The sequence below is a fragment of the Dama dama genome, chromosome 30 (assembly GCF_033118175.1).
Source record: "Dama dama isolate Ldn47 chromosome 30, ASM3311817v1, whole genome shotgun sequence".
Lineage (NCBI taxonomy): Eukaryota > Metazoa > Chordata > Mammalia > Artiodactyla > Cervidae > Dama > Dama dama.
Window position 1 is genome coordinate 27,759,640 of NC_083710.1, and position 13,514 is coordinate 27,773,153.

Below are 13,514 nucleotides of genomic sequence, written 5' to 3' on the forward strand. Positions count from 1 at the left end.
GTAATAGATGGATTTTTATGAAAAGTTCAGATTTTGAATTCTCCCCTCTGTTGACTGATTCAGAAATTTCAGAGGTTTTTAAACACAAAAAATTAAGGAACAATTCTAGGAGTCAAATTTTATTCACACTTTTTTAAATTTCAGATTTCAGCTTTAGGGAGGAACTGAGACTCATTAGATTCTAAACACTTATGGTTTTACTTCTTCCAACCACTCTTCCCAACCACCCTACATTAAATATCTTTTCTGTCTCCCTTAACCATATGTCTAGGTGATATTCATCAATTTCCTGAAATTTTGAGTTATTAAAAAGTAGTCCCAGTTCACTTTAAAACATGAATCTTACCATCAGTTTATAGCTCTCCTCTTCCCAACAAAGGCTTAACACAGGGTTCAAAGGACCTGAAAACACTGATTTTTTTTTTGCTCGTCCTTCAAGCCCAACACTGGAATGGAAGGAGGGACCTAGGCTTTTTCTATTTTCTCCATTCCTTGGTTTCTTCAGGTAAGAAGGGTAGCAGAAAATGTTTGTTAAAAGTCTTCTTTGCCTCCCTGGTGCCCTGGTCACAGCTCTTGCTTTGTTGGTTGTCTGCATCTCTAGCTAATCCTGAGTAGCCTTTATGACAGGTCTTGACCCTCTGACTCTCCTGATGGGTCCATGAGCATTCCTCAGATGGCCCTGTATACGTACTTCTCCAAGATTCAGCTCTTCCTGACATCTTCCAGTCTGTAAACTCTCGTAGCCAGCCATTGGCTCCTTTAGGAGTCCTGTGACCCTAACAAGGACAGGAGAGCAAGATGGTGAAAGCCTGGTTTCTTCCTGTGGTGTGTGCCTGCTCCCTAGGAGATTCCAAACCCCGCTCCCTCTCCTGGTAGGAGGTCAGGCTGCTGCCAGCTGCCCAACTGATGAATCCTATTGTTCGTCTGTTTTCCCTGAAGTCTTAGACCCAGGGAGAGATGAGCAAGCCAGGGGTTTGGGAAGATGCCCCAGCAGGGATTAAGACGCCACCTTCTCCTTTTAGAAATCCCCCATCTTTTGAGGGATTTTCTTGGAATCTCCCGCACTTGACTGAGGAAGGGAGTGGTGCTGATGAGACCGCTTCCTCTCTTCCTCTGGCTTTCCTAACCTGCACCCAAACTGGAGTGCCCTGAATTGATGGCTCACCGACCCCTTCTTCCCAGTGCTCTCTTTGTGCAGACATGGGCAGGAGTGGCAGGTGGTTGCTGACAGATATGGTCCTCATACCTCTTGTGCTGTGTACATGCTCATGCTCATGTCCGATTCTTTTGCGACCCCATGGACTGTAGCCCACCAGGCTCCTCTGCCCATGGGATTCTCCGGGCAAGAATACCAAAGTGGGTTGCCATTTCATACTCCCAGGAACCTTTCAGATGCAGAGATCAAACCCACATCTCCTGCACTGGCAGGCAGATTCTTTATCATTGCATCATTTGGGTAGGCCTAGTGCCTTCTATGGGTCTGGCATAAGATGAGTCTCTACCAAGTGAAACTGCTGTGTTTAGATTTCTTTTTGAACAAAACCAGAATTTTGACCAGAGACGACTTCTTGTGCCCCCAACTTATGGAGGGGGTGTGAAAACCCTCCAACGAAGATAAAATCTTTTTGTTCTCTTTATACTCATTGACTTGGTGTCACAGCATGGAATTCAGTGTTCCGTCAAGAGACTTCCAAGGTCAGACCCCTCAGCTAGCTTTGGGGCTGCCTTAACAAGCCCTTGGAGTGTCCTAGGTGAAAAGGTGACTTGCTCTTTTGCTTGGGGTTATTTCCTCTTTGTGTAAGTACTGACAGTGAGAAAGGAGAGGCAAGAGGTCTGTTTTGCAGAATTACACATTTTTTTACATGAAATCGAGGCTGGTTAATTACAGCACTGGAGGGCTGCCTGCTGCATCTCATCCCCCACAGTTAGCTTCACGTGATGGGATGTAAGAGAACACTCAGGCTTGATGAAAACTGTTATGGGAAAGGTAGAAAAAAAATAGTCAAAACTTCCAGGCATCCACAAATATTTTCAAAAGGAAGTTCTCTGACTCATTTGCACTGTGATCTTTCCATTGTTGGTCCCCACAGTCTTACATCAATGCTTGTAATTAGACCTCCACCACCACACTGAGAAATCATGTCATCTGTTTATAAACAGCACAGAACAATTTTGAAATGTTCCCATTGTGGGAACAGCACAAACATTTTCTGACAGACGCTCCCTCAAGCTTTGTTCTCTTCAGTCTCTTTTAGTTAGCGTGAATCGTTGACTATCTGGATGTGTTTTCCAGCCAGTTAATAGCACCCTCTAGTTTTTCTCAAGGCTTGTTTCTTCTGAAATTTCAGTGAATGTTGCCAGAATAGAAGAAACTTGATATGTCACTAACATGCTCGTGACAAATAGAAACCAGTAGTCCTCAAACAGGTATGTGGTGATGGAGGAAGTGATTCAAACAGCTATGGGAAGTGATTCTCGAATCTGGTGCCTTGAAAACAAAAGATCCCAAAACCATTAGTCAAGAAGCACTAACTGCCAGTCTTACTTACAGCTCAGGTTAAAAAAAAAAAATGGGCTGAGTCCTCAATTTCATCAGGATCTCTGTTTTTTCCATACAGTTGTGCCTTTTGAAAGTCAGTAGTGCAATAATTTTTTGTGTGATTCAGAGAGTTAGATATTTAATGTCTATCTTCTGAACTTCGAGGAACTGTAATATATCTGAATTCTGAGTTTTTGTTTTGACTCTTAGGAAATCTTCGAGGTCATCTAGTTCGAACTTTCAATTGAAGTGTCATGTTCTTGAATCCATCTAATAAGAACAGAGTCTGCTCAATATTAAGGAGCTCCAGGTTAAAATCGTGCTTTCTATTGAGCTGCTAACTGCTGCTTCAACACTCCTTCCTGGTGGTCCTCCTCCTGCCCTCAGACTCAATGCTGATTAGTTAGCAATGGGTCCTGGTGTCTTTACTCTTTTACATAATTATCCATAAAGTATTTGAAATTATCTATTTTGGTGACTGTTAATAATCCCATTTGGCTTTCCAGTTGGGTAGAAGCAAAACAAGAGATATGATTTATTTATAAAGGGAAATAAAATATAAATGCTTTTGTTGGTTAACAGGTCTTTTAAATATATTTTATTTTAAAATACATACAAAATTTGAAAACACCAGAATCACAAATTCATAGACCTGGAGTGACCTTTAGAGGTCCAGTGAAACAGGTCTCCACTTATTGCTAGAATTCCCCTGAAGTATGACTGATTGCTGGGGGCTTCCCTGATGGCTCAGTCAGTAAAGAATTTGCCTGCAGATCAGGATAGCTAGGTTCAATCCCTGGGTCTGGAAGATCCTCTAGAGAAGGGAATGGCAACCCACTCCAGTATTCTTGGGGCTTTCCTGGTGGCTTAGATGGTAAAGAATCTGCCCACAATATGGGAGAGCCAGGTTCTATGCCTAGGTCAGGATCATTGCTTGAATTTCCCTGGAGTATAACTGGTTGGAATCTTAACCCTGAAAGGTGATCCATTCCAGTTTGGGGACAGTTGTGATTGCCGGAAAATCCCCTTTACATTGAGCAAGAAGATTCCTTTCTATAGCTTTCATATCATAGATTCAACTTCTGCTTTCTGAGGCAGGCCAAAGCAAGTGGGTGCAGGACAGTTTTTCATGTCTCATAGCATCTATTGTGATGACTGATTTTCATAGGATTTTGATAATTCAAACAGGAAGAGTAGTGTCAGGCTTATTTATACCATTAAGGTATAATTATATTTCTTGTTGGATTCTGTCCATAGAATTCTGTGATAATCCAAATCTTTCATTTTTAGAAGTGAGATCACTGAAATCTAGAGATATAGGGCTTCTGGCTAAGATTACAAAACTGATTACTAGTTGAGGTGAGCCTCACTCACCTATTATCATCATTGCGCTTCTGAGGAAAGTTAACTTGAACGTATTTGTTCAAAGATTGCAACGCTTATATGGCCTCATCTCTGAGAATTGGCAAAGTTTTGAACAAAGCAAAACAAAGAAAATCCATTGTGAAATCTCTAGGAGCACTGCCTAAGGAGACTGAGGTCCAGTTCTCGTTTTTCTATTAAGTAGCTTTAGCTACATGACCTTTTGGGGCTTACTTCTCTTAGGTACTTTGCAGTTACATGCTGGATTCTCAGACTGTACTTGGGTTTAGTAGGAAAAAGCACCACGAATGTGGGAGGGGAGAGTTTTTCCATGGGTATTGAGCATTTTTCCTCATTTCCTCATTGGATAATATAAATTGTAAGTGTCTCACAAACTCTAAAATCAGTGCCTGCATCACATCTTTTTCATATCTGATACATTCCTTTCTTCAGAAGGAGGATGTGATCATTATCACCTCCCCAGTTATGCTCAACCTTATCTAGTTCTCAAGAGAGATTTACTTATGAAAGAAATCTTGAAAGGAAGATATAAATAACAAATCTAGAATAAAGCAAAGGTTTACAGCAGACTCTAAAATGCACTCTGTAATTACTTTAATTGAAATCAGTTCTTATCTGGGTTCTTAACTTAAATATGACAAAATTTAACAATAAAACATTATTAATAATACTAAAATATTGCAAGTTTTTCACCAAATAATTATGAGCATCAAGTCTAATATACTTTTCTTTCAAAGTTTCATTGTAAAAATTTTCACAAACACATCTATCAGCAATATATCACAATTTATTCATTTTTAATCAGTCTCTCATAATTTTTGCTGCCTTAACATTAAGTTGTACCACTACTTCATCTCGGCTTTTTTTCTCCCCATAGGGCACAAATATATAAAATGTTGACAAACACATACACTCATATGGTACCAGCACGACCACCATATAGGACAAAGAATGGCCCAGCAAGTCAAATTTGGCCCTTTGCTAGTTTTTATAGCTTCATTATAACAAAGCCACACTCATTCATTTATTGTTGCTGCTGCTCAGTTGCTAAGTTGTGTCCAACTCTTTGTGACTCCATGGACAGCATGCTTCCCCATCCTTCACTAATTCCCGGAGGTTGCCCAAGTTCATGTCAGTAATGCTATCCAACCACTGCAAAGCCTAAATAATTTATTTTCTGGCCCTTTACAAAGTATGATGGTAGTTTAGATTGTTATAGATGTACTTTATCAAATCAAGACAATTTCCTTCTAGTCATACTTTACAGAAACCTTTTGTCATGAATGAATGTTGAATTTGGTCAAATGAATTTACTGCACCTATTGTAAAGATTTATTGCATCTAATGGAAATATTTTTTCCCCCAAAATATCTATTGATGTGATAAATTACATTGATTGATTCTTAATATTGAAACAACCTTGCATTTTCAGGAAAGATGGCATTTGGTCATGACTTATTATCAGTTTTATATGTTACTATATTTAATTTACTAATATTTGTTGAGGATTTTGTGCATATTCATAAGGATTATTAGTGTATAGTTTTCTTTGTATTATTTTTGTCTGACTTTTTCTCAGAATAATACATACTTTTAAACATCTTTTTCCTTGTAATTTTATATTTCATTAGCACTGGCATTATTTCTTTCTCAAATATTTGGTAGAATCACCATGAAAAACTAGACCTGAATTTTTCTTTGTTGGAAGGTTTTTAACTATGAATTCATTTTCTTTGATGAATATAGGACAGTTCAGGTTACTCTATGTCCTCTTTTGTGAGTTAGGTAGGTTTTGTCTTTCAGGGAAAATGTGCAAATCATTTATGTTGTGAAATTTATGAGAATCAATTTGTTCCCTTTATTCACTTGTTATCCTTATAGAGTCTATAAGATCTATATTCATTCCCATCATTCATTTCTGATATTGATCGTCTCTTCTCTCTTTTTTCTTGATCAGTTCTAGCTAGAATTTTTTCAATTTTATTGACCATTTCAAAGAACTAGATCCTGTTTTCATTGATGTTCTCAAGTTTTATATTTTAAAATGTATTGATTTCTGCTCTTATTTTTTTTAATGTTCTTCCTTCTGCCTGTTTTAGGTTTAATTTGCTCTTCTTTTCATAGTGTCACAGTTAAAGCTGAGATCACTGATTTGAGACCTTTACTGTTCTCTAATTAAGCATTCTACTTTAAGTACTGTGTTAACTGCATCACAAAATTTTTAGTTGTATTTTCATTTGTCATGATTTCAAAATATTTTCTAATCATTCTGTAAATTTCCCTTTGACCAAAGTTATCAGAAACATATTATTTAATTGCAAAATATTTGGAGATTTCAAGATACAATTGATACAATTTATTATTGATTTGTTCTTTACTATGGCCTATCAAAGGATTGTCATACAGTTATGTTTTGCACTTTTATCCTATTCGCCCATCTCTTTTAAATAGTAAGTATTTAAACATTGCAAATGTATAAATATGTTGACGTTATATAGTCTGTCTTGGTGAATGTTCCGTGTGCACTTGAAAAGAAATGTGTCTTCTGCTATTAGACTGTTGATAGTGTTGTTCAAACTTTCTATATTCTTTCTTTAATTTATTTTTTAACTGGATATAATCGTTTTGCAATGTTGTATTCGTTTCAGCTGTACAACAACATGAATCAGTCATATGCATACATATATCCCTTCCCTTGTAGCCCCGCCCCCATTCCAACTTCTAGGTCAGCACAGACCACTCAGCTGAGCTCCCCTGTGCTTTACAGTGGCTTCCCACTAGCTATCTGTTTCACACGTGGTAAACGTGTTTATGTGTTTATGCCACTCTCCCAATTCATCCCACCTTTCCCTCCCCACTGCTGTGTCCACAAATCCATTCTCTACCTCTGCATCTCTATTCCTGCCTTGCAGATAGGTTCATCGGTACCGTCTTTCTGGAACTTCTATATTCTTACTAAACTGGTTTATGTACTTTCAGAGAGGAATAGTTAAGTCTTTAACTATAATTGCACCTTTATTTATATTTAAGTTCAATGCATCTTGCATTATCAGGTTATTTTGTCAGCTGCATTTATATTTAGGACTGATCTGTCTTCTCAGAGATTTCACCTTTTTATCCTTATGTTTTATTCCTGTACATACATAGTAATACTTCTTCTGAAATATATCTAGTCTTAAATTAATATAACCACTTAAGCTTTTTTGATTAGTATTTCATGGTATCATTGTTATTCATTTATGTTTGGCCTATCAAAGGATTGTCATGCAGTTATGTTTTACACTTTTATCCTATTCATCCGTCTCTTTTGAAAGTATGTTTAGAGTTTATCTTTCATTCAATGCAGTTTTTAATATTGGTAGATTTTAAATCTACCCCATTGTTTTTCCTATTTGCCCCATCTGTTGTATTTTTCCTTCTTTTCTGTCTGTTCTTGGATTGCATTTTATAACACCCTGTTTATTTATATTTTTGACTCTTCATTTATGCATTTAAACATATTTTGAGAGAATGCATTAGGATTTACAACATAAAATTTAATTTGTCACAGTCTAACTTCAGATAATATTTTGCTTTAGATGTAGTGTAAGAACCTGTGACACGGTGCTTCTCATTCCTCTTTCTTGTCTTCTGTGCTGTTGTCATGTGTTTTACTTTTACATATGTCATAAGCCACAGTACAGTGCTACTGTTTTTGTTTTGCCTTGGGCAGTCAATTATCTGATAGAGCAATTCAAAATAAGAAAAACATCTTTTACGTTGATTTTCATTTTAGTAATTTCTGAATAGAGATCCTCATTTCTTTTTATAAGCCTAAATGCATATCAGTTATGTTCTGCTTTAAAAAATAACCCTTTAGCATTTCTTGGAGCATGGGTCTCTGTCTGAATTTCTGATTTTCTGAAACAAGTTTTTCGTTCTCTTTTATTTATTAGAGATATTTGTGCTGTGTGTAGAATTCTGGATTGACTTCTTTCTCTTTTCAGCACTTTAATGATGTCACTCTGTGTGGTTTCAGACAATCCATTTGATATCAGTCCTATGTTTTTTCCTTTATATGCAATGTGTCTTTTATTTCCACCAAATCCCTTTCGCTGATGCCTTTAATCTTTTTTTGAACAGGTTGAGTAATGATGTATCACGGTGTGCATGTGCTTGTATGTGTGTGTATTTTGTTAGGGTATTTATTTATACCTATGTAGAAGCCTAGACAGAAGTGTATAGCATTTACGCCTGAAAATGGGCATGCCTTATCTGTTAGGACGTTAGTGAAGGAGTTTGAGGCGGTGGAGTCAGAAGCTGAGTTGGATTTGTCTTTCATTGTTGCTGCAATCAGTTTCAGGCCACCACATACAAAGACTGCAAGTCTTTGTACCCCTCTCTCCAATTCATGGGCTTCCCAGGTGGCTCAGTGGTAAATAATCTGCCTGCTAACACAAGAGGCCTGGGTATGATCCCTAGGTCAGGAAGATCCCCTGGAGAAGGAATGGCAACCCACTGCAGTATTCTGCCTGGGAAATCCCATAGACAGAGTACCGTCGTGGGCTACAGTCCATGGGGTCACAAAAGAGTCAGACGTGACTTAGTAACTAAACAACAACAACCACCTCAATTCACACATTGAAACCCTATTCCACAATGTAATGGTTTTTGGAGGTGGAGCCTTTGGGAAGCAGCTGGGTCATGAGGGTGGAGTCCCCACAAATGGGATTAGTGCCCTCAGAAGAACAGACCAGAGAGCTAGCCAACTGTCTTTCTGCCAAGTGAGGACACAAAGAGAGGTCAGAAGTCTATGACATGAAACAGGACTGTCACCAGAGCCTGACCCTGACACTCTGACCTTAGATTGTAGCCCCCAGAACTATGGAAAGTAAATTTCTGTTGTTTATAAGACCGCACATCTGGAGTGCTTTGTTATAGCAGCCTGAACAGATAAAACAGTTGGGAGAGAGAATTATTCTCAGAATTCCTGCTCTACCCCAGCTTCTGGCCTTCCTCCAGCACCTGTGCCTCTGAGGGAGCTCATGTCCAGGTGTTTGTGATCCTCTAGTCGTTGTCAGCTTCTGCCTCTTCCTGGGTGTTTATCAGCTCAGTGATGTAAGGCAGAAAGCCTGTCTGTTTTCCAAGTCTAGGGTCAGACTTAGGTAAGCCTATGCCTGGACATCAGGGAGCATCTCAATGATCCAAACCTTCCTTGTCATGGTGGTAAAACTGTGCAGGTTGCATGCAGAAGGGTTTCCCAACCTTCCCCTGTTGGTAAGAAGCATCTAAGGATATTGGCATAAATGTTAGTCCCAGTTCTATTTTCTGCTTTTCCCAGAGGACTTCTTGGGGTGCAGGAGCCTGGATAAAGCTTTGTGCTTCCTCCCAGAACCAGGTTCTTGAGCAGTGTCAGGATCTATGGAAATTAGCTTACAAGTGAGTGGACACCCTCCTCGTATCTGTGTCCCAGGGGTTCTGTCCTCTCTCAGTAGCTCATGCTCAGCTTTTAGAGATTTGTTTAAGAAGTTTTTCTGAACTCGTCTTAATCTCTTGTGTTGATATGGTGCCAGTGTCTCTCACCCTGCCACCTGACCCAGGGGAGTGAATGCTCTCCTTGTCACTGTCTTTGCAGCAACTGTTTTCTTTGAAGTATAGGCTCCCTGGTTTCTCACCTCTCTGACAGATTCATGAAAAAATATGATTCTATATTTATATGACTTTTTCTTGCTTTAGGACAGATATAAAACTCTGTGCTATCCACATTGGTATCAAACTATCATTATCATAAAAGGGTCTAGTTGTTTTCTTGTTTTAATGTAGTTTTAAAATCATACTTATCTGAAAAACAGCAAAGGCCTAAAATTAACCCAGATTCACCTAAAAGAGAATAAAGTGCACATGTTGTTGGGTTAAAAAAAAATAAAATAAAATCATACTTATCCTTTTCATATTTCCTGATTCTAGATTTCTTCATATTTTCCCTTCTCATTATGAGGCTCTAAAAATAGATTTATAAAATTTTAATAAGATTCTGGAAATAAAGACATACAGTGATATAAGTAATTTCTAATATTTAAAAATTTAAAACATTTCCTATTAAAAACATGACCATAGTCAAAGGAAAGGGATTTTTGTTTTCTCTGGATATAGCTTTAGAGCTATTACTAGAAGTATGAATGTTATAATTGCTTTTTTAGCAGAACTGAAATCAGATCTCTGAAAGTGCTAACTGCTTACAAAAACACAACAAAGTACCCTGGTCAATGGTATTAAGGCAGTTATGTTCAGTGGATGTAAGAGATCTAAGTTCAGCCCCTGGGTTGGAGACACTCCCTGGAGTTTGCCTAGGAAATCCTATGAACAGAAGAGTCTTGTGGGCTACAGTCCATGGGGTTGCAAAGAGTCAGACACGGCTGAGCACACATACATTCACTAGACACAGTTTTTTCATAAATCTTTGAGTCATTTTGACTTGGGAAGAAAAATATCTTCAAGTATCTGTTTACAAATAACCATTATGATACTTTCCATGAGAAAGATATAGAGGTAGAGAGGAATCCCAGTTTGATTCAAAATTTCACAATCTTCTGAATTTATCAAATAAATAAAAAGAAAGTGAAACTACCTCAAGAAAATTCTTTACAAATTAGCTAAGAATCCTGAAAGTTTTATAATCTGACTGGGACTCAATTATTATTACCTATAAAAATAGGTGTTGTATTAGAGTGACTATATAGTCTCCTGAAGTTCCAAGATTTTCTAATTCCTAATTATGTATCTCTGTTTCTAATGATTTGATTGAAAAACCACTCTTACATGAATCTTTCTATAACTGCAGGTTTTATATGGGGAGAGATTAAACAAATGTGGGATGGTGGACTTCAAGATTACATTCATGATTGGTGGAATTTAATGGATTTTGTGATGAACTCCTTATACCTAGCAACAATCTCCTTGAAAATCGTTGCATTTGTGAAGGTAACTATAATTTACATTATTGGTAAAGCAAAAGTTCTGTTAAGTATTGATAATATTCCATTGTTATTATTTTTATTAATAATGCTGCCTAGGGCATTATCTGTATGTGAAATTCATCATCTCATGACTTTCCTGAGAGATAGGAATATAATACATAGATAATGCACAGCTTATAGTCATAAAACAAATTTTAATAGACATTTAGAAATTGTCACCCAATTTTCTGGTATCTAAACTGAATGATGCCTAAAAGTGATTCACAATAGCTGCTCTCAATTCTAATCCTTTCCATTTCTAATGAAATTCTACCTCGAACACTGTTCAAATTTTTGCTACCAGAATCTATTTTTATCAGTTATAACTAACTGATAAAATTACACAGACAGATCAAAATATTACTCTCTTAAAGCATTGAAATTATTATTTCAGTTTAAACTAATATAGTTTGATATAATTGGAGCAGAATATAATTCTTTCTCCTCACCCCACTTAACGTGACAGTGCTGAAATCTCACACACCCATTCCTCCCCCGCATTTCATGCAGCATCAGTCTCATCCCGAACCACATACTTTACATAAAACGTTTTTGTTCTGCAGTGACAACTGAGATTATTTTGTACTTTGGGGGATGTTTTTTAAACCAAAGTATGATCGTGTCCTCCTTCCTGCCTTTCTTTTCACTCCTTCCTTTTCTCTTCCTTTTTAAAAAGTGTGTGTCAAAATGATGAGTGAATTAGGAAAACATAAAGTGTTTAATTGGACTGTACATGAATAATTCATGCGATCTAATGATCTGAGCTAGGAAATGCTAACACAAAAGTGAACTTTCATTCATTTAGTCTTGTTCTAAGTCGGCTCCTGAAATGTTCAGCTGTTAACAGGGTCAAAATTGCCCAAACTTGTTTCCTTAATTGTTCAATTAAAATGTTTCCAGCACTCATCAAAACATTCAGAAAAAATGTTTTCTGCCAATTTCATGGAAAACTAGCTATGTTTTAAGAATGGAAATGGTTTGATCATTTTTTTCTATCTGCATTAAGAACGAATTACCTTGGGACTTTCTGAAGATGACAGAAAATATTATGTTAACCAAGGAAGTTTTGCCTCTGTGTAGGAGATGGATATCTATTTTGAAGTGCATATCTTCCCAATTCTTCTTTCCTCTGTCATGATGCATAGGATATCTATAAAGTTGTTTTGGACATCTTTTTCCCAAAAAGTAATATATCTGTTTTTTTGTGACCACGTGCAGTTATAAAATTCTAGTTCTACATGACATATCAATTCTTCTCATACTTTCAGGTGCTAAGAATCACCTGAAGAACTTGCTAAAAACATCCCTTTTCTCCATTCCTACGGATCAGGAGTATTGGCAGGGGCCTAATTTTGCATTTTTTGCAAATTCATCAGCTAATTTTGAAGTAAATGGTCTAAGGAAGACATCATGAATACCCCTGGGCTGAAAAATTCTATTTAGCAGCTCAAAGAAATATGGGTTTGATGCCAAAAGCAACCTCTCTCATATAATATTCATATTAAGAAACATTTTATAGATCTCATCTATATGGTATTCACTTACAGTACATATATAGTTTATATATAAGAACTCTGGTATATACTATGTACAGTTATATAAATTAATAAACACCTGTGTATTTGGGGCCTCAGTGGTTTCAGATACTGGAATTGAATTTTCATAAAATGAGGTAAATTCTTGATGTGGAATATCTGTTTTCTTTGTTTTTTTTTGGAATATCTGTTTTCATACTAAAATATAAACATTGTTCCTTATACTGTAACATGGGAAATCTTATGTTAAAAATTCAACTAGGGACTACCCTGGTGGTCCAGTGACTAAGACTCCACACTTCCAATGCAGGGGGCATGGGTTCAATCTCTGATAGGGAAACTAAGATCCTGCATGCTTCACATGGCTAAAAGAAAAAAAAAAAAATCAACTCATCCCACGTGATGAAGAAGAAAGAAAAGAGAAGGAAAAAAAGATGGAAAAGTACCTAGAAATAACCTCAGACGAACTCTTTGGGAAATATATGGATTGCTTATGCACTTTGGTCAAAGGAGTTCAGCTAGGATTATAAACATAAATGATGAAAAATTCCTCCTGAATGACTAATTTGTGTGCCCAAACTTGAGTTTCATGGACAGTTTTTAAATGGCTGAACTTTAGACCTGGGTTTCCTGGGCTCAGTTTTCTCCCATCACTTACTAGTTATGTGAACTTGGACCTCTTTTTTCACTTCTCTGTGCTTCACTTATAAATAAGGAATTTCTGCCATATACCTTTAATATGAGAAAAACATGAGTCGATCAATGTATTTAAAGTGCTAGTAACCGTGCATGGTTGGTTCTCTCCTTTCTCTTCTGCTGCTGTTTCCCCCTCCTTCATGTACTCTGAAGTCCACTCTGAGTCCACTGGTCTTGCCTCTTGCAATGTCTTTATTGTCATTTGCTTTATTTTAGTTGAAAAAGAGTTTCATGTCTGAATTCACACTGCCTTTACCACTTGCGAACTGTCTGATTTGGCGCAAGGTATTTCATGTGGGCCTCGACTGTACTATCTTTTAAATGATGATAATAGCAAAAAAGCACTGACTTTGGGAGGCTATGATG

The 13,514-nt window shown here is 37.1% G+C and overlaps 1 protein-coding gene across 4 annotated transcripts in view; it reads left to right on the forward strand.

Annotated features, from left to right (window-relative positions):
* The window catches only part of TRPC4 (transient receptor potential cation channel subfamily C member 4), a 200,951-nt gene that overhangs the window by 155,487 nt on the left and 31,950 nt on the right, over positions 1-13,514 (forward strand). For all 4 annotated transcript variants that reach the window (XM_061133195.1, XM_061133196.1, XM_061133197.1 and 1 more), the window contains one exon: positions 10,743-10,882. In XM_061133195.1, the coding sequence (XP_060989178.1) occupies positions 10,743-10,882 (140 nt within the window). The remainder of the gene's footprint in view (positions 1-10,742; positions 10,883-13,514) is intronic.